Source organism: Dermacentor andersoni, chromosome 4, assembly GCF_023375885.2.
Source record: "Dermacentor andersoni chromosome 4, qqDerAnde1_hic_scaffold, whole genome shotgun sequence".
Classification (NCBI taxonomy): domain Eukaryota; kingdom Metazoa; phylum Arthropoda; class Arachnida; order Ixodida; family Ixodidae; genus Dermacentor; species Dermacentor andersoni.
In genome coordinates, this window is record NC_092817.1 from 151,721,817 (window position 1) to 151,746,387 (window position 24,571).

The window sequence follows — 24,571 nt, forward strand, 5'->3', positions numbered from 1 at the left end:
ATTACTTGCTACAGATGGTAGATTTTAACATTTTCCTTTAATTGCAACAAACCACGTATAAACTGGTGGAGTAGATGCCAAGCAAAAGCATTTCTCCGTTCTCATGTATTTAGATAGGAGCTCCAGAGGTAGAGCTTGCTTGCAATGCCACTGGCGAACCATCTTTTCCTTTTATGCTTTGAAGCACGAGTTCTTTCATAACCTGCATACAATAATGTAATCGGTGTGTTCTTGAAGACATGCTGTTATTGCCCTATCTGAGTGTGTCTTCAACTTGAAGCTTCAAGCTCTTCACGAACACTCGCTGTGCTATATGAGGGTCATCGAGAAGCTTCTACAGTATGTATATAGTATAGCATCCGAGTGACAGCCACCTCAGCTTTGATTTGTTGACCCCGACTGTGCTTTCCCCGAACATCACTACTGAGTTCAGGTCTTTCTTTGTAGGGACAAGGTAGCCCAATCATTCATGTTTGTATTATTATTTGTTTAATTGCTTTGTCGTCGTATTACATCCTGTGATAACAAAGTGCCAGCACATGGATGAAATGCATGTAGTTTGGTGCATTAGAGAAAACACCATGTCTACAGCTGAAGCAGCACCTGTTATATGCCACATCTCAGCTGGAACTGCATTTATGGCATATGACGGACTTGCGTTTAGTACACTTTGTTCGTTGACCACCAAACACACTATACTCCCGTACTCCCGTCTCACCAACTCCATGCCAAGGAGTGAGAGATATGGGGTGTGCTGTGGCAGCAGGGGTAGTACAATACGTCGTTCTGTCATGGTACATTGCCTAACGGTACCTACAGTATTTGTTTTAGTGTAACTAGACTGCACGGACATGTTTGGACACTTTGTTAGGCTGTAAAAAATTGCTTAGAGTACTCACTATACAAAGTAAATGACATTGCCTATTGAGGTCAAGAATATAGTCCCTCACTAAAGTGGCTGATAATTTATTTAAAGGGACTGTCTGCTCTTTTTAAAAACCTTCTATTTCATAGCACAATAGAAATCATATCATTCAAAGTATCTGAATGCGCAGTGGTTTTTCAATCTGCGTAGCCTCTTCTTAAAACACTGTACGAACACCTACAGTACTAATTACTGGATGTGATGGCACTCTCGGAGGCCATGCATCAATGCACCACTTGCTTCACCCTGACTGTTCATTTGCAAAAGGCTTGCCAGGCATTAGATGGAAATTACTCTCCCTGCTCGGCTATTCGGTTACGTGAAGGTACACAGATTGGTTGGACTGTTACACCGTCCAGCGACACTACATGTCATTCTTGCACCACTTTCAGAGCCAAATTAAAGATATATTTCCTCCTTTATGGGATATGAGCATGCTCGTTTCCGTCCATATGACACACCATCTTCTGATTCCCACCACAATCCAAAGACATGTTCAGAGGATTAGACAGTTCCTTTAATTTTATATGCAGGTTAAAATAATTTGCACGAAAGCTATGAAAAACGTCAATGATAATTCACATCACACAGATCACCTAGAAATATGAAGGGGTTAAGGGCTTCATTTCGCACCTCCACTTCTGAGTAGCTGTTCAATCATGCATAAAGTTTCATACAATAATTACTAGAGAGAACTGTTGCACTACGGTCTATAGGAGCTGCAAGCAGGATGGCTCAGCCAGCACAGGAAAGATGGCTAGGACATGGCATTGCCCAAACTTAGTCCACCTGGCTTCAAACAGCATCGTGACTTTGCAAACTCGTCAATTTCAACAAAGTAGTGCATGATAAATAACTAAATAAACATTAAAATCTTCTGACAACAGGATTCGAATAACGGACCTCTAGCACAGAAGCCTGGTATCGAAACCATTACGCCACGGATCTGCGCGTCAACAAGCGGCATAGAACACCTTCAAGAATTTCTTGCAGGCAAGCCAGCACGTTAAGATGCTTCGCGTGTTTTCATTCGGCCACCTCGACAGGCGGAACCACCGCAATTGGGTGAGTAGCAATCATGCATGTTCGCAGATTCTTATTGCCTTCTGCATTTATAAAGTACACATTGCTTTGAAATTTAGGCAGCTGAACCAGGCAGGTAAAGTGTAATAAACAAAGCCACAAGAACGTCTGAAGCCTCAAGCACAGAGATCTGACAAATCCATGTACCAACCATCATTTCCACGAGGGCTGAACAATCGCAGAATTAGAGTTCACTCTAGTAATTATTGTGTGAAACTCTATGGGTTCATATATTCGTTCTGCATCCTTTTATATGAGTGCACCACTTGTGTACCCCCTTCTGCATTTCTTGCAAAGTACGAGGCAGACTACAGCCACCCATAAACACACAAAGACTCCAGAAAGAACTTCTGAAAGCAGTCTGATCTGCAATCTTATATAGGGGTATTAAGTAAGAATATTAAGCTAAGCTACATTATAAAATCGGGTCTCTGCATTGGCAAAACAGCCACACTTAATGCAAAGATGCTTGGTGAGCCTGAAAAGGTGCAATACGAAACATGGAGCATAGTCTTGCACAAGCTCACCATGATATCATGGAATTTGACAGTGTCTACTGTGGTCTGGTTAACTGTTTATTGGTAAACACGGACTGCATTATTCTAAGAAAAAAGAAACCAAAGGCTAAACACAGCGAGTTTGAAGAATTATTTTCTGTGCCAGAACAGCATAAGTACAAGAAAATACTTTGAAATCTATGACGTCACACTAACGTACCAGTGCTGAGGTTTCAGCAGAAAATTCAAGGGAAAGTTGGCCTTGATATTATCCCCAAGTGACCAATATTTTTTCCATCCAACGAGTGTTAACAAAGCTTTGAAAGGATAGCTTACCACCCTATTTTCATTTAGCATGGCTCTTCATTGTTTCTCTAATTAGTGATTGGCAAGGCTCTGATGATGCACACAAACTGGCACTCTCGGCTTCAGGTAAGCATGCCAATCCTAGCAAAAATACAATTAGGTTCTGGAGTATTACATGCCAAAACTGCAATCTGATTATGAGGCACACCGTAGTGGGGGACTACCATTAATTTCAGCCACCTGGGGTTTAACTCGCACCCAATGCACGATACATATACGTTTTTGCATCTCACCCCCACCAAAATGTGGCTGCGGTGGCCAAGGTTTGATCCAGCAGCCTCGTGCTTAGCAGCATAACGTCAAAGCCATTACGCCCCCATGGCACGTGCTGAGATCTTGGCAGAAAGCTGAGACTGCACAGATTTAAATTCAACATTTCTCTGTTCTATTTGCGTGTTGTTCTTCTAATTGTAAACGCAAGTTTTTTGTTTTTCCTGCACCAATTGTATCATATTTTGCCAACATACTCTTTAAGCAACAGTGTCACTTGCCTTCTGTGTGCTTTACTTTGGTTGTTCATTCTTTTTTCCTTTCCTTCCCTTCTTTCTCCATTACATTTCTTTGTTTCTGTCCCCACCTTCCTGGAAAGTTTGGAGGCGTTGTTCCTGGTGGCAGTTACCAGACTGCTCCTTGCCTTCTCTCTCTTTCAATTGTACATATGCTTTCAAACCAAATAATAAGAATCACAAATGAAGAGTTTCATCTTTTAAAGAAAACAACCACAACTTTACTTGCACTCTAGCATAAAACCTTCATTCTTAATATGTCTAATATGCAATAAGCACAAAGAGAACTGAATGGCTTGGTATTTAGACAAGCACCAACGACATAAAGCTGACAGACATCAATGCCAAGCAAAGCATTCGAGGAAATAGACTAAGTTTGTAACTATGATGTCTAATAACAGTAAATTAGGTTTAAATTAGCAAGAAGTTTCATATTTCAAACAAAAAAAATTTTGCCTTCATGCAAAACATCCTATGCTTTTCCTGGCACCACTGTCTCTTGTCATTGCATAGTGAGAAAATATCTGACAGTAAATTCCCGTGGTCAGTCTGGAACAGTCACCCAACAAATCCTCAAAGAGCATGCTCATACTTTGCAAATTCAAATCTGCCTGTGGAAAACAATCCATGCTGTGCTAGATTACCACAGGAACTTGGCCCATGCACCTAGTTCCAGAAATGGTATGTGCTTTCTGGTGAACCAATGTTTTTGCACTTACAAAAGTGTCACGTTAATTTTGGTGTCCCTACTTCTGCTGTCCATAATGTACGAAATGCCAATCGAGCCTTGCATCAGCAGAAAACGTAGCTGTTACGCAGAAGAGCGTGGTGCTGTGCACTGATGTTCACGCAAGATTGTTAATACCAGACACACTCGTCCCTTGAGCAGGAGAAAAGTGACATTTTGCAGCCTTGAATAACACTACTTGAATACACTTGAATAACGCTGGACCTGTGCTCAGGGAACGAAGTAAGAGAGAGTGGCTCTGCTGCGAACACACAACCCAACTCCAGATCGGCCAGTGAAATTCACCGTCAAGACTCACCAGTCAATATACGTACAACATAAAAACATTTACCCCCACCATTCTGGGACATTCCTCTACTTGACACCCCACATTGTCTCAAAAAAATTGAATGGCAGCACTGCTCCCCCATGACAGAAATGGTCTCTGCACTTCAATGACACTCCATGACGGTTCTTATGCAAATATGTTTTGTAACCGAGCAAATGCAAATGCACTGGAGTGAATTTACGCTTCTCAAGTAAATCCTCATCTTAGGAATCACCAAGGAACGTTATCAAAATGCAATGCATTCTTCAGAAGAGGAGCGATGCTGTGCTCCACTTGTTCAAGTCGATGAAGGGCTTCAATTAGAAGCCCATTTGTGAACATGGAGTTAAACGTCTAAAACAGGGTTGCCTAAAACGTGCCATAAAGTATTCGAAAATGTCTTCCTTCCCTCATCACACCTGAAGACACACTCCCAATTCACTAGTCTTTAGGGATTTCTGAAGTGATCACAAGCACAGTGCAGAATTCACTAAATCCATCCTGCCAATGCACGGCTGTTCCAAGTTATGCTTGACGAGCTCACTGCTGCACTTTGACAACACTGTGAAGTGGCTTGCTCACTGAGCGGCGTGACAATCCAAGCCGAATCCCTGATGCTGGCAACTGGCCGCTCGAAAACTTGGGCACAGTCATGGGCACATTGCCTCCAGGAGGCGTTCGCTGTGGTAAGAGCCGTGGAGCCGCACTTGGCGAAGACTTTGCAGCTGCAGCAAGGCGAGGTGCCGACCTTGGCACCGGTGGCGATGCTGACGATGAGCTGGCTGATGCACTTGATGCCTGCATCTTGCCACGCATTGTTGCGGGGCCTTTCGTGACGGTGTGTGGTGCGGCCGATGGTGCAGGAGATGTTTTGGCCGCTGCTCTTGCAGTGCCTGCACCAGTGTAGGTGAGCCCAATGTGCACACCGGTCAGTCTAGAAACACACAGGCTGTACAAGGCCCTACAGGTCTAGCATTCAATTCATAAGCCCTTCAGGACACTGGCACCAAAATATTTTAAGTGATGCATAGGTAACCAAGCAAACCTAACACAAGCTAGAATATACGTCAGTATGTAACGCCTGCAAAGATTTTAAAAACTGCAAAGATTTTGTAGAAACATTGTCAAAGAGCTTGTCAGCAATTTGGTGCATAGTGAAAGTTTGAAGATGGACCAGTTGGTTTTCATTTAACATAGCAAACAGTGCAGATGATGGGGAAAAATATACATAGGGGAGAGCGCACCTGTATAATTTGCACATCCCTTGTCCTTCCGTTTGCACTTTCTGCCGTATGCATAACAGGTTGTACCAAAGCACGCACAGTCAAAGCTACTTATAGCAATACTGGTCGTAACAATATTTCAGATGTAACAATGCACAGCTGCGGCATCGGCAAACTTTTGTGTTCTATGGTAAAACTAAATTGCTCACTACAACGTTCACATGCCGCATTGTTGGCAATACCAATTAAATTTTGTGCTAGGCGTCTGTGTAGAAAGGAAAAATAATGCAAAATTCTATAAAAAGGAAACGAACAGGACAAAAAGAAAAAAAAAGAAACAGTCATTGCCACCCTTGTTTCCTTGCTAGCCTAGTGCGCCTCTCTCCCTTCTCTCTTCCACCCCTTCAGACTGTACCGACAGCCACCCTCACTGAAGCCCGCCAGAGCAGTCGACTTGTGGTTTCGAGGGGGAAGGGAGACGGGAGAGAAGTGCAAGATGCTGACAATTTCATGTTTCTTTGCCTTTTGGCGCAGACACCCAGTAGCCAGACTGACTTGTTCTAAGCAATAATGCTGCATTGAGAGCGTTATAGTAAGGAGCTTATATTACCATAGAACACACACAGGTTGCCACGGTTGCTTATTGTTACATCCGGGTATTGTTAAATCTGCCAATTTTATAAGTGGGTGTGGCTGCGCTAAGTGGGTCTTTCTGTCTAATTAATATCTTTTGATGCCTGTCCCCTCTTTTTGTTTTCCTGCAACCCAGTAATGACAGTTACTGACTATAGCAATGGAATTTTCTGGGCACTTGATTATTATTATAAGTAGGTTCAAATCACAGTAAGACAGTGGCATGCACTGTCTTACTGTGATTCCAGTATACATTGTTCTTGTTTTAGTCTAAAGTGTTGAACTCTGCAGAGCTGCAAAAATGACACTTATTGTCAATCCAGTCATCATCATTATCAAGTGAACACTGTTAAAATAAAAGCAAGGCATAAAGTGGCATTGTAAGTGCAAGTGGGTAGTTTGGGGTACTTGCACTCTCCTGAGCCAACAACACAACTGAGTCGACCACCTGCTACTCTTATTGCAACAGTAAATATATGGACACTCCAAGCGCACTTCCGCCATCTGCGTCGCCATCGCCGCGAGGTTCCGTATAAAGTTCAAGGGCGATAACAGCGTCGCCACGCACTCTACGCTGTACGTGCAAGTGAAGGCGTGTGAGGGGAGCCGAGAATTGCGGCTCAATCTCGCCTGCGCAAAAGTGACGAAGGCGGGTAGGAAGCGGGTCATCTCCAACCATGCGCGAGGCACCCAACGTTGCGAGGCACGAAGGGGTGAGAGAAAGAGAGAGGGGCAGCGTTCTACTCCACTTGCAACTACACATGTGGCGGCTGCATGCGGTCGCCCGGCTGTATCTTTAGAGCAATCTGCATTGGGGGCAGTCTAGGTACGTTGGCGTCTTGTAGCTTTTTGTGCGCTGTGTGTTCTCGACGCTCACTTTTCATTGAAGCAATAGGCAGCACGAATTTCACTTTGCTCGCTGCTGCTGCCACATTTCCTCATGCCAGTGTTTTGACAGGGAGTTTCCGCAGTCATAGAGTCAGATGTGTTTATGTTTGCTTGTGTGTGCATGACACCATGCTTGTTAATATAGTTAGTATGCCTATGTTTACAAGTACATACGGCCAATAAAACTACTACTATCCTTGCTTCATGTAGCTGTCTACTAATTTCTTATCGCAATCGATGCTTCGCCTTTCAGGAAAAACTTCAACCTTTTCGTACAGTTTCACATATATAAATCAAACTTCGCTCTCTTACACTCCGAATGCCCTAAGATTTGGTTGCCTTAGGTTCCCAGCCCTGTGACTGCCTGCTGGCTGCCATTTGGGAGCCAGTGAGCTTTCCATACAGGATAAAAAAAAAGGACCAATATTCCCAACTAAATTGTGCAGCGCTTTCAACGGAGAATTCCCCTCCCCCCCTACCAGCTTATAATGCATACAAGGTAGACAATATTTACATTTATAGCATACCAAACGGCTGATGGTCAGTTCATTTATTATACCTTGCAAGTGTCAATTTTGTGAACAACTCTGTTCGCATTGTGCTTGTCTGACTTGACAGGTGACCACTACGCCTACTTGTATTTAGCCATCAGTTTTTGCTTTGCACACAAACATCTAACACTTAGGAACAAGATGGTAAACGAAAAGGAAAGGGGTTAACCGAGGGGCCCGATGAGAAGGTTGTGGGATCGTTCCCCACCTGCGGCAAGCTGTTATTTCATCCACTTTCATTTCCATTAATTTATCCTTTATTTATTTCATTTATTAAGCACAAGTAATTTCCCCTGTGTTCTCCCTGGTGTCAGTGTTTGTTGGCTTCTTATGATAGGAACAAAGTGGCACGTATAATGCAGCGGTGGTAATAAGTTTTCACAAGACAGATATGTGCCCAGCGAAGCAGATTATTTAGGTTGGGGTGCTTGCGTAACAACATGTGTAAATGCATACGTAAACCATAACATACGTAATGCTGTATAGCACATAAAAGGTCGCAGTTTAGCCCAAAAAAGGGAAGCACTGATTGCAATAGCAAAGTATTACACAACTACATGAAGTAAAGTTTCTAGTTTTAGTGGCAACACAAATTGAACTACTAATTAAATTAACAAGCATGCTGTCACATGCACACAGGCAAACATGAACAGACCTCACTCGATGACTCCGAACACTTGCTATCACAACGCAGGTGTGATAAAAAGTGCACAGAAGCGAGTGAGCGATTCTGCTGCCGCTCCCTATCAAAGCTTCTCCCAAACTTGAGACTATGTGGCCTCCATCCCTAGGTGCCTGGGAAGACAGCGCGCACGATAGCCACCAGCCATGCGCAGCCACTAACGGGCTAGCGGAGGAGGCGCACGATCACCTGCCCCCTACAGTCGGTGACAACTTAAGAACTAAAAGGTTATATGTACGCTGTCCAACTCAAACACAATTTGCATATATGCACCAGCCAATTAGGTTCATTTATTCACTTGATGTCAAGCAGTTTTGCATGCTTAAAACAACTGTTTTCTCCATGCAAATCAATCTGTGTGTCTAGGACAAGTTCTATGGGTAATGCTGATATCAAAGCTCAGCCAAAGATAACACTTTAGCTTGAGACAGGTTTTTATTTTCCTGTTAGCCTAGCATTTACATTAGCACAGCAAAGTCATTAAGCTGTGTGTGGACACCAGCTGGCTCGGTTCCCTTTCAGGGGTGAAGGGCAGGTGCACTGCATTTTTGTGGGTGGAGAAAATGACCCAATAGAAAATGACCACAGAAAATGACCCAATAGTTACGCAAATTTTTTACCGGTTCATACGTTCCTGAAAAACACGATTTTCCGGCACCAACGTTCAGTACGTCACCAAACTGCAATCGTATGATACGTTTTACGGCCGCTAGATGCAACGTAAACAAGAAAATGCACGAGACGCGCGAGCGATCAAGAACAGTATGTAGCTGCCCACCGCGGCAGCTTCACCGCAATATTCGCTTGCCCGTCTCGCTTGAAAACACCGGCGCGCACTCATTTTCTCATTTCCGTACCAGCAAATCTTCTCCCAGGTCATCGCACGGGGAATTCACAGCTATCACCGCCAATCTTATTGTGATAAGCATCTTTGCCTACCTGTCTCACGGTGCATACGTGGTGCCATCGGAACTACAGCGCACGCTTCTAATAGGTGATAACCGAAATGCATCGCTGTTCCAAGCTGCAGACTGCACTCATATACATTTTCCGGCCGCTAGATTCCATGTGAACAAGAAAAGGCGTGAGGCGCATGCGATCGAGAACAGTATATGCCACCTGTCTCATGTGAAAATGATGGCGTGCACAGTTTCTTATTCTGGTGCCAGCAAATCTCCGCCCGGGTGGTCGCACACTGCATTCACAGCTATCACAGCCAAACCTCTTGCTATAAGCATCTTCACCTATCTGTTTTACAGCGTGTGGTGCGTTATGCCGTGGGTAGCATACTGCACGCCTTTAGTAGGTGAAAATCCAAACGCGCCACTGTTCCCTGCCGCAGGCGACACAATGTGGGCACCACGTTTCGCTTCAGCAGCATCCGGTGTCGCCCACAAGCTTGATTTCGTTTCAGTTGCCCATCACTCTCTTAAAACACCACGCAATAGGAAAACAACAAAACGAGTCTCGGATCGCCGGAGCAACACCAGCTCGACGCGCATTGGCATTTCGTGCCGCAACGATCCGTGTGACGCTTCACGTTACGTAGATGTCAACAATAGTTGAGTCAGGTAAACTTTTTTTTTAGTTACTTCGGATAGTATGTTTTCCCGATTAGTACATTTTTCGAGTTTTTTTCCGAAACGTATGAACAAGGTTATGCTATATATATAAAGCCCTCCCGCTGGCCCCAGTTTTGGTCTATAGTTAGACTGCCTGACAAATGAATTTTACTGCTAAATACAAGAAGAAAGCTGCGTGAAAGAGCTTGAGACATGGGATGCATTTGCAGAAAGACGTCTTCGGAGAAAGACACAAGAACAAGCCCTGGAGCAAAGAGGAGTTCGGAGAAAAACAAACTGCAAGCAAGGAGGAAACTCTCACCACAACTCAAATGGAAGAACAGCAGCCTGAACCGACAGGCAAATATGACCAAGAAAAAAAAAGCTTTTGTATTGATGCTTTGAATACAGCTAATTGTCTCCTTTGTTACCAAAGATTTCTCTTTCCATTTCCTAGACAATTTTACATCAACAAAGTGCATTCTACAACACATTACAGCGTTTCTTATATTTTAGAACATCAAGAGCATTTTTCTATATACAGTACTATAATAGTATGTGAATAATTATTTCTTTTTCGTTGGCTAACTTGACAGTCGAAAATTTATGACCGGAAGTTTTCTGGGGTCATGAACACACTGCTGCCATGACCCGGATAAAAGCGTCTTTAGCAGGCGCTGGTTCATGGTACTAGGCGCTCATACCGGTGTGGCTTGATGGCAACATGACAATGCTGCTGGTGGCGTAATGGAAAGGACAGACGCAGCAAACCCAGTTTCTAGCTTCTAACTGCAGTAAAATATAGTCAAAACCGATTATACTGAATCCGTCTACATAGAATTATCCTGTACATCGAATTTCTGAACAGGGCATAGTCACTATGCGTACATATCGCAAAAATTACTTACATCGAACAAAAACAGCAGCAACTCGCGACATATCGAAACTCAAGGGGTGCAGAAGTTTACTTTCCCTCGCAGCGGTGGGGAAATCCACTGACAGCCCAGCAGCGTGGCTCCATCCACCCGCTCTCCTGACCGTGATCATGCCACGTAGGGTGAATTGGCAACACCCCTCTGCAAGAAATGATCCGGCCTGCCCGCAGCATTTTCTCAGACAGCCAATCAGAGGCTCTTGTTCCTCCGTCATACAAGATGGTGCAAGTCTGAGTTGGCTCACTGCTTTTCTTGTTCATTGTATTTACGCCTTGTGGGCCTATTCTTGCAGTGTTGCCGTGATGGTTAGCGCAAAGCGCACTGAATTTGCCTTTCACTGAGAAACTCGAAATCATAAACCGTGTCGAACGCGGTAACAAGTCGGATGTCGCCACGGCGTACAAGATTCCGAGGTGCAGTCTCAGCACGATCTCGAAGAATAAGGGGGAGATTAGGGCTAAAGCAGACAAATTACCTGTGGCACCTGACGCGCATGCACGGCCATGACGTCGAGGTGGCCATGTACAAGTGATTCATCCGAAACTGTTTCAGACGTGCCAGCTTCCGTGTACCTGGCTATGACTCTGATAATGCTTATGAGTGCGACAACGCCATTGCCGGTGTCACCGAAGTTTGGAGTGAGCTGTCACAATTTCTGGAAGCCGTTGACGGATCAATGGTCGATGAGTTTGTGAGTGCGGATGGTGGTGTCATGACCACAGGAGAGCCCGAAAACAAAGACCACATTGCCTACATCATACCGAACACAAATGAAAGCAGGCACAATGAGGAAAGCGACAATGACCCTTTGCCCACATCCTCCGAGGTGATTGGTGCACTCGCACTAGTCCGGCGCTTCTGCGTGAATGTGGAAGGTTGCGGCTTCAGCTGCTCCGACTCTTTAGACAATGTGGAGAAGTGCGTTCCATCGCAGGCAGTGAGGTTGCCCAATCGGAAGAAGATGCATGACTATTTCATGCAAAACTAAGGTCGTTTCATCGATAAAGTGCTTTTATAAATGGTATGTGCTTTTATGACGTCTAATTCTTTAGCAGGCTTATATCGAATTGATAGGAGTTTTTTTTTGTGAGTTCAATATAACCGGGTTCGAGTGGTCCCTTTCGAGCGCTTTACATTCAGTTGGTTGAAATTGAGCACTCAAAACCTGTTTGCCTAGTTCATTCAAAGTGCCGCACTTCAACATCTCAGAGGTGCTCAGACCCTTAAGTCTGGAGCACAAATGAGATTCAGAAAAAATTCTGGTTACATGGCTTTGGTAGCAGCTGAACATTCAGCTCAGGTAGGCTTTCTCTGGCTCCAGTCTTGAGAAGACTCCACATTGCAGCAAACAGAGCTAAGAGTGCGGTAGAAACCTGTCGAATGTGCCATAAATCACCAGTGCAGACATGCAAACAACCAAGAAAAGGAAAGGCCAAATATGGCCGTGCACCACTCACCTGCCGGCTTCTTGGGAGCAGCTGGAGGCTTTTTTGCCACAGGTTCCTTGCGGGAACGTGAAGCCTTTCCCTTTGAGGGTGCAAACTCCCCGTCGTCATCACTGCCACTGTCTCCATAGTCTTCATCCGAGGCGTCCTCCTCCTCATCCTCGGAGCTCCCTTCTTGCTCCGGCTGGTAGTCTTCCTCCTCCTTGCCATCTGCAGTTCAAAGCACAGAGCCACTGAGGAAAAGCTGATGGATCTCTCACAGACATTGAATTTACTTCTATGAACAGTGGATGGCAGACAAAGGCCTCACTGGGCAATCAAAACATGAATGCAAAAAAAAATGGAAGACACTGTTTCTCTCATGGATGTCATCTACAGGTGCTGCTCATTTGCCACAACAATGATCAGTGTATCGTTTATATACACGTTAACACATAAAACACAATGTCTGTCATTGAAACACTGTCAATGAGAATGCGCACACGTATTATGTGCTGCTAGTAAGTGTGGTGTCATATATGCTATATGACACCACACTTACTAGTATGTTCAAACAGGATTGGAGGATGCACAAAAGTTAACAAGGACTAACCAGTGAGCATGAAGAATAAGAACAGATCACAAGAGAAAAAAACACTAATGCTATGCCTAGTCTTTTATGCTATGGTATGCCTGGCCGTGTAGCATTTTCGCATAATCTGGCAGGAGGCTAATTTGCCTTTCAGCATAGGAGGGCAGCTTACCTGCCGACGCTGAAGGCTCGCTGGCTTCAGGGCCTGGCTCGGAATGCACAACCACCTCACCAGCTAGCTCGAGGTTCTCTGGAAACGTGGCTATGCTATTTTGCTCGATTATACTGTCCGCAGGCTTGTGTTCAGGATCTGCATAGATGAGGTTACAACAATGACCATAAGTTCCGACGTTACACACTACCACCACAAACGACGTACGTCACGCCTGCATGTATGTGTCCAGAAGAGCTGCATGCATTCTCATTCTTCTAGGCCCTCTGCCAAGCGCGTAGTTCAACTAAATAGATGTTTAAAAGTAAAATGCGTCAGGAAAAATCGCATGTGACCAAGTAATGACGTCACATCTGACATGATGACGAGATGCAATTACGTCATCACCCACAACATTGCGCGATGATGTCATCACACCAAAGGTCACATGATGACATCATCATGTCAAATGTTATGTTACGCAATAACGGCACCGTTAGGTCACAATATCGCCTGATAACACCATGTGATGACGTTATCACACCAGACATGATGTCACGCAATGTTGTACTGTCAATAGATGATGTCAACTGATGACATCTTGTGATGCTTCTTGGAGAAGCAGCACACTGTGCGCTTCCTGCTTTATTGCACTGTTTCCAGGATTGGCCCATGATGGCGTAACGTGATTACGTAATCATGTCAAAGGTCACGTGATCACACCAAAGGTCACATGATGACATCATGACATCGTTACATGATAACAGTGGCGTCATTTGACAATGTCGCCTAATGATGTCATCACGTCAGACATGACATCACACGATGACGTTTTCATCAAGTGATGCTGTCACTTGATGATGTCATGTGACACTTCTTGGAGAACCAGCACACTGTGCATTAGTGCAAGCTCTTGGGCCAGTTGGTGCATCCAGTATCCGTACGTGCCTAACGCCTTTTCCTTGTGTGGGCATCCTTTGTGTTTCACTGGTACCCCTTTTTTTTCAAGCATACTGTGTGTTGCCCGCTTCTTTACACATCCTCCGGGATTGGCCCACATTTTAATGCAATGGCGTTAAGGGCCCCATGTCGCTGAAAATCCGGCACCAGCATCCCGCAACCAGCATCGACGGTCATTTTGGGAAAAATAATTTCTAACCATGCAGGCCCTCCATGTAGCACAAGGAAGTTACAGAAATAATTGAATTACTCAAGGTTAAATACGTCAGAAAAATCATAAAGTACGACTTACACACAACCTACAGACATGATAGCATCAGACTGTAATTTGAATATACGAGAAAACATAATTCTGTTACGCGGAAACTTAAAAAGCACAAGCCCCTTTTCCAGTGTTTCTACCATCCACAGAGCGACCATAGCCTCCGAGATCTGCGTGCGCCCGCGCATGCTAATCTTAAAGGCCATAAAGTGGCGCACCTGGTTCCTTGCAACACCTCCAGATGGAGCTCACCTCCGCTGTTTTGCGACCCACGCAAGAGGCCGTGTTTCTACCAGAAAGCTCGCCTTCGTGCATAGCGTCCGCCACCAGCGTTCTCGGTAAGCGTTACGATTACGTAAGCTGCAGTTGCCAGGAAGCGCGAGAAGCAGTCAGGGATCTACGAAAGCTATCGCATTCCACTCTTAAAGGTGAAGCTTAAGTGTATTCCAAATTTTTGTGTGAGCAAAGGTTTCACATGTGGAAACGAAAAAAACTTGACCAACTAGAAGCTAACAGCTTTGCTGTAAAATGACCCAGTACAGTTACACATATTTTTTACGGGTGCATATGTTCCTGGAAAACAATATTTTGGCATCAATGTTCAGTAGATCACCAAACTGCGATCGTATGATATGTTTTCTGGCCGCTAAATCCCATGTAAATGAGAAAATGCATGAGGCGCACACAATCGAGAACAGTATAGCCACCCACTGCAGCAGCTTCCCCGCGATGCTCTCTCGTTCGTCTCTTGTGAAAACACTGGTGCGCACAAAGTTTCTTATTCCGGTACCAGCAAATATCCTCCCGGGTCGTCACACACCTCATTCACAGCTATTGCCACGAAGCCTATTGCAATAAGCATCTTTACTTATCTGTTTCGCAGTGCATGGGCCATGTGCTGTTGGTAGTATACTGCACACTTTTAAAAGGAGATAACCCAAATGCACCTCCATTCCCTGCTGCAGGAGGCGCAAAGGCAGAGTATCATGTGTCACTCTGGTGGCATCGTAGGCATAGTATTACAGTGTTGCCCGTGCACCTGCTCGATTTCATTTATATTTCCTGTAGCAGCAAAATGATGTGCGTCTCGGGTTGCTTGGGATCTATTAGCTCAAGTGCGTCCGCGTCTTATGCTTGCCCCAATGATTCATGCTGAGTCTGGTCGTCAGAACTTCCCGCCGAAATACCCTGCTCTAAGCAGCTGCTTACCCAAGCTCAGTTCGAACAGCGCAAACGTAAGCTTGTCAAAGTCGCAAAAATGTCAACGCATGTCCCAGGGCCACTCGAGCCCCAGCAACTCGGCTCACGTCTGCAACTTGTGTTGCAACAATTCACGGAACGCTTCACATTACATAGATGCCAACTGCAGTTGAGTCTGTCAATCTTTTAGTGACTTCCGATTGTACGTTTCAAGCATGAAATGCTTTTAGCTCCCCTTGTCGGCAACCTTCAAATGACCTTGATCCAAAAGCCAGAGCTGTTATCTGGGCTCTCAAACAGGAACTTCCAGACAACCACTTAAAACTTGAAATTAAGAGAAGAGGCATCACGCACACAAAAAGATATTAATAAAGTACTGAGTAGATCACATTCCTCACAGTCTGAAATTTATACTATAGAAAAGAACACAACAGAAAAGAATTACTGATGGGAAGGCTGTAAGGAAATTTACAGGGATAGTATGGAGCGATCTGACATGGTTAACTAGATATCACTTAAAAAATCCTTTGGTTGTGTGGTAAAACTATGCAGGCTGCTGCTCCTACTGAACAGCTCCACACAATTGACAATGATGCGAAATACCAACCAGTCTCCAAGCACTGTCCTTCCGAGGCCGGTGCATTCTGTGAGAGACGCAGTGCCGCTTCAAGGTCTCGCTGGAACAGCTTGTCATCCAGGGATGCCCTCCTGTATCAAAGGAAGCCAGGTTTTATTTATGTGACTTAGGAACAAAGACAGTGGTGAATGAGCATGACACAGTGCTGAAGAAGGCTCATCCATGCAGCACTAATAGCACTGCAGTGCTTTGGCAATTTTGAAAGTGCGAGACTTTGCACATTGATGCTATTGTGATTGGTTTTAAAGGGCCCCAACTGCAACAAACAGTTGGACTGGACAAAAGGCCTATGTTGAGATAGCCTAGATAAAATCAGTTTCAGTTCAAAATTTCACGTTTAAAGGTTTGAATGGATGCATCAAGAAAAGCTCACAAAGATATGTTTTTGATACCAAAGCAAACAAAAGCCAACATTACCACTCATAAGAAGTGACACAATCCAGAATGCATGACTCCTTGGCATGACCTCAGAGATGAGGCAGTGCCCACATAACACAGGAAAATCTCCAAGGCACCATGTGATGCCCAAAGTCATATCTGGTAACCCCTAAGTGCATGCATCATCTGTTTCAGTGCTATTAAAAGGCTGCTAATAAAAAAAAACAGACAATTGGCAGTCTTTGCATGCAAGAACAGCAAAGTCCGATTTCTGGAAGACACCTTTCGTAACTGTACAATTAGGCAAAACTGGTCAAAATCTGTGTAATGTATGGGTAGTGCAGAAGACTTGGTAGATGTGCTCCCACGAAGAGAAGGGAGACTTGCCACATGTGCAGAGGAATTTCTGCATTCCACACTTGTTGAAATCTGGCCAACACACCAAGCGCACAACCCACCCTGCCTTCTGCTTCTCAGTGACAGCACTGGAACTTGTTATCCCTACGCTGTCAGGCTTGGTTTTCTTCTCTGCCTTTTCTGCCTTTTTGGGCACTTCCTTGACAGCAGGCTTGGCACGTTTTGATGGCGGTGCCTCGGCTGGCTTGAAGTCGTCATCTGCGTATCAGAGCAAGGGTAAGGTGTAACATGATGCTGCTAGTGTCCATTTAAATGGGCAAACACATTGATGACAGAACTGCTTTTATGTAAGGGGAAGTTGGCATACAGTAGAATGCAGCACAAAGCCACTAAGAAAACCTGTTCTCAAGCACTTTGTGCAACCTTGGCATCAGAGAAACCAGACAGCGGCAGAGGAGATTTCACATTTCACTGCCTTTACAAATGTGGACTCTGTGATTGAGCTTTGAAAAAGTGTTTCAGATATGGGAACAAAACTTACTGCTCAGCAATCAGTTTGGAAAACACCTTGTCGTTTGAGAGATTTGCTCGGTAGAAACGCTTAACTGACAATGCACAATACTGCCAGCAAAGCTAAGATGCTCATCTTTCAGCAGTTTTCTCTAACACATTTCCCACGTATTGATGTATATTTCCAAACAGGTGTACCGTATCTTCTGCATACAACTTGCCCCTGCACATAACTTGCACCCTCAATTACAACATACCGAAAAGAAAAAGAAAGATCTGCGCAGATAACCCGCAGAAATATCTGCACACAACAATGCTAACACCTTTGCAAAATGTTTCCGTTCATGGATGCACGACTCGTCCATGTTGTATACATTGTATCCCACTCCGCCTCCTGCAATGCTGATATAGCTTTTAAATTATGGGGTTTTACGTGCCAAAACCACTTTCTGATTTATGAGGCACGCCGTAGTGGAGGACTCTGGAAATTTCGACCACCTGGGGTTCTTTAACGTGCACCTAAATCTAAGTACACGAGTGTTTTCGCATTTCGCATCCATCAAAATGCGGCCGCCGTGGCCGGGATTCGGTCCCGCGACCTTGTGCTCAGCAGCCTAACGCCTGTGGGGATGCGCGACTCTCGCGCGTCCCCTGATGTTTTCCCGCATAGCGCATCCCCTGAGATGCTGTTTTCCCGCACGGCTCGCGTGGCCTGGCGCTCGGAGTGGTACAAGCGCGGTGCGAGAGATGGCGCGACCGTCGCACCGCGGCGGGGTTACTCGGGCGCCGAGGGACAAGGGGCTGCTCTTTCCCGGCGGGTCGGCGAACAGCGCCGGACGTTCCGCGTGCGCTGCGACCATGCTTCTGCGGTCGCTTTCCCGGCGGGTCGGCGCGCGGCGGAGGACGTCTCCCGCGAGCGCGCGGCGACCGATGCTTCTGCGAGACCGCCTCGCGTGGCGGCCTTCGAGCGCGCCTCCGTTGGCGTGACCGAACACGCGAACGACCAGGCGTTGGGATCCAGCATGGGGCGAACATATTCGCTCGCTCACGGTGAGTCGGACTTCTAGATTTGTCGCGCGCCCATCGGCATGTTTTGTGGATAGCCACTCGGCTAGCAGGCATTGATCTATGAAAGGTGCAATAAATGCCCTTGTGACTGTTTGCACTACTGTGTTGTCGTTCCTTTGTCCCAAGAGTACGGAGGAGAACCCCGTATACCCCACATCTGGCTGCCCAACGTGGACCTCTTGGGGCATCGGACGATAATTTTAACAGTGTTGCTTCGTTCGAGACCTTTGTTTGAACCGAAGCGTAGGCCTAGCGTGGATTTTGATCGCTAGCGTCGGCGGCGTGCTTTCTTGAGCGAGTCGGCGGTGGCTGTAGTGTGTTTGAACTTATCAGCATGCTAAGCCTTTTTCGCAAGTGTTTTTTTTTAATGACATTCGTCAGTACGAGAGCCACGTGGTCTGCATCCTGGGAGAGCGAGGCTGAGTGCCCGCGGAGCAGTGGCAAGCCTGAAGCGAGTGAGTACGGAAGCCTCGTGGGTGGTCCGAATTTCTTATGTAAATAGCTTCTTCTATCTCTTTGACTCGGATGAAGTCGCGGCTCTGGGAGCCGGGTGGCCGCGGGCCACGGGTGCCACGACGGGCTGACTGGTATTGCGGCCTGGCACCGGGCGCTCCGACACCGTCTGGGACGGTGGGCGCCGTCAACTCGGATGCTGTGTGCACCGAGCGGAGTAGGACCACCTCACAGAGCTAACGTCTCCTCGCGGCTGCCTGTTTTGCGCTCATTTTGAGTGTTGTTTTTGGATGCCGGTTGTTGTCAGGGTAGCGACGCTTTAGGCCTAAGGCTTTACGAAGCTGCCTGTCGCACGTGGAGGGACACAACCTGGTGGACCGTGGCGTTGAGGTGTTGCAAGTTGCTTCCCTCATTCTAGTTAGCCTCGCACGAATTGAAATTACTCGTTCGACTCAAGAAAGCGAGCTTCGTTCACGTGAACTTAGCATCTGAGTAGCTGCCCGATGTTTTGCTAGCCGAGTTGAACATCGTACCACGTGGGCGATGCGCATGCAGAATTCCCCTCCCTTGCACTACTTTAGTGTTTGCCGAGTGTTTTGAGTGTACGCAGCGTGATTGGAGTCGCCCCTGCCTTGCTGTCACCTGCACATCGTCTGCGCTGCTGCCCCGGACTACGATCGAGTCACCCCGGGCGATGGAGATGCTGTGGCCAGTTCGGCGCAGCGACTTCGGCGGCCTCCTGCATCCAGCTCACAACCATCGGCGGCGGACAAAGGAGCCAGCGGTCACCGACAGCTACGGCGGCTCTTGCCAGCAGGGCGCGTCGGCGCTAGCGACACTTGCTCGTACCGACTACTGCGTCGTCGTTTCCGGAGTCCTGGCCTGGAACGATGCCGTCGAGTCTGCAAGACTGCTGCTGTGACCGGCGGACGCCAGCGGTGTACCCCAAGGACAGTCGGCTCGCATGTTATGGACAGCGTGTGGACATTTCCCCGGCGCGGCCACTGTTGCATGTACCACATTGTTCGCGAAGCACGTGTTGATGTTAGACTGTGTGAAATGTTTCGCCGGAATAAGAAGTGATTTAAGGTTGGGGGGATGTGGGGATGCGCGACTCTCGCGCGTCCCCTGATGTTTTCCCGCATAGCGCATCCCCTGAGATGCTGTTTTCCCGCACGGCTCGCGTGGCCTGGCGCTCGGAGTGGTACAAGCGCGGTGCGAGAGATGGCGCGACCGTCGCACCGCGGCGGGGTTACTCGGGCGCCGAGGGACAAGGGGCTGCTCTTTCCCGGCGGGTCGGCGAACAGCGCCGGACGTTCCGCGTGCGCTGCGACCATGCTTCTGCGGTCGCTTTCCCGGCGGGTCGGCGCGCGGCGGAGGACGTCTCCCGCGAGCGCGCGGCGACCGATGCTTCTGCGAGACCGCCTCGCGTGGCGGCCTTCGAGCGCGCCTCCGTTGGCGTGACCGAACACGCGAACGACCAGGCGTTGGGATCCAGCATGGGGCGAACATATTCGCTCGCTCACGGTGAGTCGGACTTCTAGATTTGTCGCGCGCCCATCGGCATGTTTTGTGGATAGCCACTCGGCTAGCAGGCATTGATCTATGAAAGGTGCAATAAATGCCCTTGTGACTGTTTGCACTACTGTGTTGTCGTTCCTTTGTCCCAAGAGTACGGAGGAGAACCCCGTATCTCCCACACGCCATAGCACTGAGCAACCACGGCGGGTCCTGATATAGCTTCATTCACACAACGGATGTGATCACGGTGGAATCAGTCACTAGATATGTGACGTGAATCGGATTACTTCGCAGCCAGCATTCACATAACAAAGGATGAAAGCACATACGGAGCAGCCCTCGCATGTGCGACGGCGACGCAACCGCGCCCTATCACGAAGCACTCCGCGCACACGAAGTGAGTACCACAGGCATGGGTGACGAATGTATGTCAAGCGATAAAACCACGAGCTCAAAAGCTCAATTTGTTCCATTGTGTGAAAGTGTTATCATCAGCTTCTGCTGCGCTAGGATGGCCGTTGAGCGCAGCTCACCCTGGTACGAGTTCTAGTTTTCCGATACCGTGTGCACTATTCACTACCTACAAAACGCAAAATTGTGATCTGCGAAGGAGTACAATGGGAGACCATGGAGGGGCGAAGGGAGCTTCAACAAGCGTGGGTGGGAAGAGGGTGGGGTTCCCTAGAAGATAACGAAACTGAATGATGGAGAGCCTGGACTTAAAGCTGCACTTAATGACGAAATTCGCATATTATGCTGCAGTGAAACCACACTTCAAGGCGAAATGTGCATATAAACCACACCCCGACTTCACTGTTAAATTTGTAGCATTTTTGTTGTTGGCTATACGCGGAAAAATATGGTAATAAAAAGTATCTTAAAATGTACGAAACATTTTTCAAATGCCATTATTGTAGTCTGTTCTCAGTTCTGAGCTGTCAACTTGGTCCATCATCATCATCACCAGCCTATTTTACGTCCTCTGAAGGACGAAGGCCTCTCCCTATAATCTCCAATTACCCCTGTCCTGCACCAGCCGATTCAACCAGCGCCTGCGAATTTCCTAATTTCATCACCCCACCTAGTCTTCTGCTGTCCTCGACTGAGCTTCTCTTCTCTTGGCACCCATTGAACCCTAATGGTCTACTGGCTATCTAACCTACGCATTACATGGCCTGCGCAGCTCCATTTTTGTTCTCTTAATGTCAATTAGAATATAAGCTATCCCCATTTGCTCTCTGATCCACACTGCTCTCTTCCTGTCTCTTAACGTTATGCCTAACATTCTTCGTTCCACCACTCTTTGCCCGATCCTTAACCTGTTCTCGAGCTTCTTTGTCAATCTCCAAGGTTCTCTCACATATGTTAGCACCAGTAAAATGCATTGATTGTACACCTTTCTTTTCAGTGATAGTGGTAAGCTTCCAGTCTGGACCTGAGGTCTGCCGTATGCACTCAAACCCATTTTTATTCTTCTGTAAATTTCCTTCTCATGATCAGGGTCCTCTGTGTGTAATTGACCTAGGTAAACATACTCCTTTACAGACTCTAGAGGCTGACTGGCGATCCTGAACTCTTGTTCCCTTGCCAGGTTATTAAGCATTATCTTTTCTTTTGCATATTGATCTTCAACCCCACTCTTACACTTTCTCTGTTAAGGTCCTCAATCATTTGTTGTAACTCATCTCCAGTGTTGCTGAACAGGACAATGTCATGTGCAAACCGAAGGTTGCTGAGGTATTCGTCGTTGATCCTCATTCCTAAGCCTTCCCAGTTTAATAGCTTGAATAATTCTTTTGAGCATGCAGTGAATAGCATTGGAGAGATTGTGCCTCCTTGCCTGACCCCCTTTTTTTTATAGGTGTTTTTCTACTTCTCGTCCAGTCATAAATGCAAAGTCCAAAGAGGTTATATAACTACTACTTTGGCACCAAGCCAAAGACATATTTTGATTTTTTTGTTTTTTAAGTTTTTAGCTCCTTTCATAATGGCCTGAGCCCCTGTGTTCCATATGCGAACTAACAAGATGCAGGCACTTTGAATAACCTTCATTATGGCTAAACAAAGTGTGCATTTAACATTAGACAGCTGACTCAATCATGCAATGCACCTACCACGGCGGTTATGGTGTCATTCTACTAAGGACAAGGTCATGTGTTCAAATACTGCCCACGATTGCTGCACTCCGATTGAGACGGAACGAAAAAATGCTTGCACAGTACTCATGGGATGCAACATACGTCATTTATGGCTAACTAATGCCCATACTTTGGTTTGCATTGTCTGCAGTTCATGTGACATAGGTGTAATTTTAGCTTCTACGGTTAGGTCAGAGTCCACATCATCTTCAGCGACCAGACTCGTAGAGGCATGACACGGTGTTCTCGAATGACTGCGCCTGTGCAGCGCTGTATTTTAAAGTTTCCCTGTCATGTTTCATTCTGTGAGCACTGTGCACCAAGTGTTGGGTGCATGTTAATGAAACACTGACAGACAAACTCAATCTGGAGCCTTCCACAATAACATATCTTGATGCCCCTCTGTTGCCTTGACATGTTAAGCCCCATTAATTAACCAACACACCAATTAACTACGGAAGATAATTAAATGTTGGTGAAGAAGTAGAAAACAACACCCACTTCCGAAGGTCAACAAAATTTTTACGTAGGGGGCTCGAGAAAGCAAGCAATCTCGCTTACCTTCATCACTCCCATAGTCCAGCTTGGCGTAGTTGACAGACTTGTGGGCCCTAACGAACAAGAGAAATATACAAAGAGGTGTGGGATTAAGCCTGCTGGTGATCCTTGCTGCACAATACACAGGCCATTGTATATGATTGCTCATCCTATCGTAGATTAGAAAGAAGCTTTATGTCGGAAGGCTCCTGTCCCCAAATACGTGGAACTGGAGAAAGTGTTTTTCTCAGCATCCACTGCATCGAATTTGATGAAGTTTGTTGCATTTAAGGGAAAATGTTAAAACCATGTGACTCTAGAAAGCAGATGTTTTATTTAGGCTATGAATTTTTTTTAACGGTCAGGAAGTGCAAGATTAAAAGAAGAAAAAAAGTCGTCCCAAGCTTTCCACTCAAACTCGATAACAAATAACAAAATTATTATTCAGGTGATTTGGGAATTTTCGTTTTTAACTGTGCCATACTAACATTGTAGACAGACGGCGTGGTATGAGAATCGCAACCTTCTCAAATTCGCACATCAACACAGACGATAAGCATTGTTGATCACACACAAATGAATCGGCTTCAGCATATTCCATATGTGCCAAAAGCTCTGCTCATTTATTATACCTTTGATTGTTCAGTGCCTTACTAACCGCATTCCAGAATCATGCTGGAAAACTTAATGTAGCACGAGCCAACGGAACTGCGGTGTAACATACGTAGGTACGACTTGCGGAACATAAGTTCGTTTTGTTTGTGTGCACGATGTGCACGAAATTGTGCAGCAGATCAAAAGCCGTCCACGGCCACATAAGTTGAGAAATCGAACATCGCGTCGTTGCCTCAATAACTCCGTAATACAATACGTCGTTCGCGACGTCATTAACAGTCGAAACCAAAAATAAATGGCGAACCACCTGGAGGTAAAACTGGCGCCTCTTCAGTGAGTTTCGAGTGCTCAAGTCAACGCTTGGGCCACAGGACACACGGTATGCTTAACGGGCTCTTAAGTGAGAAATATCGCAATAATTCAAACTGTAACTACGCATTTGACGCGTTCAACAAACAAAAATATGCATCCGTCATTATCTCTTAAGAGCAGCAACTTGTTTGCTTTTCCATTCACATGGCTCACCGCAGAAGTCTCGACACGCATATACATACACACCTTGACGACCTTCGCCCTTCCGCCATGCCTCGACTTTGCACAAGTTTTCCCGCGAATTCCACACACGGACGCAGAGTTGACGTCAAGCTTAAGAAAATGGGCCTAAGTGCCAAAGAAATTGAACTATCATATCCGAACGGCAGACGCTGCTTGCAAAGTTGGCGCGCGATTATGCGCGGTTCTTTAAAGATCACATGACAATTACTAGCCAAGCCAAGCCAAGTGCGGCAAACAAAAAAGTTGTGACGTCGCACAACACAACGCCTTTTAAAACCTCCTTGTAACAACTCAACTCACCCTATGC

At 46.2% G+C, this 24,571-nt stretch overlaps 1 protein-coding gene across 1 annotated transcript; it reads right to left on the reverse strand.

Moving 5' to 3' along the window:
* Positions 1 to 472: 472 nt before the first annotated feature.
* Positions 473 to 24,434, reverse strand: LOC126537933 (uncharacterized). The gene is made up of 7 exons (XM_050185055.3): positions 24,268 to 24,434; positions 23,119 to 23,168; positions 16,969 to 17,125; positions 16,103 to 16,203; positions 13,095 to 13,232; positions 12,364 to 12,561; positions 473 to 5,325 (listed from the first exon to the last, which is right to left on the reverse strand). The coding sequence occupies exons 1-7, from the start codon at positions 24,291 to 24,293 to the stop codon at positions 4,973 to 4,975; spliced, it is 1,023 nt and encodes a 340-aa protein (XP_050041012.1). The 5' UTR covers positions 24,294 to 24,434; the 3' UTR covers positions 473 to 4,972.
* Positions 24,435 to 24,571: the final 137 nt, after the last annotated feature.

Excerpts from the sequence above, each read along its gene's own strand:
- LOC126537933 (XM_050185055.3), bottom strand. The coding sequence starts at position 24,293 with ATGGCGGAAGGGCGAAGGTCGTCAAG. Across the intron at positions 13,233-16,102 it reads AGGACAGTGCTTGGAGACTG|ATCCTGAACACAAGCCTGCG; the intron begins GTTGGTATTTCG and ends TCATCTATGCAG. Across the intron at positions 12,562-13,094 it reads CGAGCCTTCAGCGTCGGCAG|ATGGCAAGGAGGAGGAAGAC; the intron begins GTAAGCTGCCCT and ends TTTGAACTGCAG.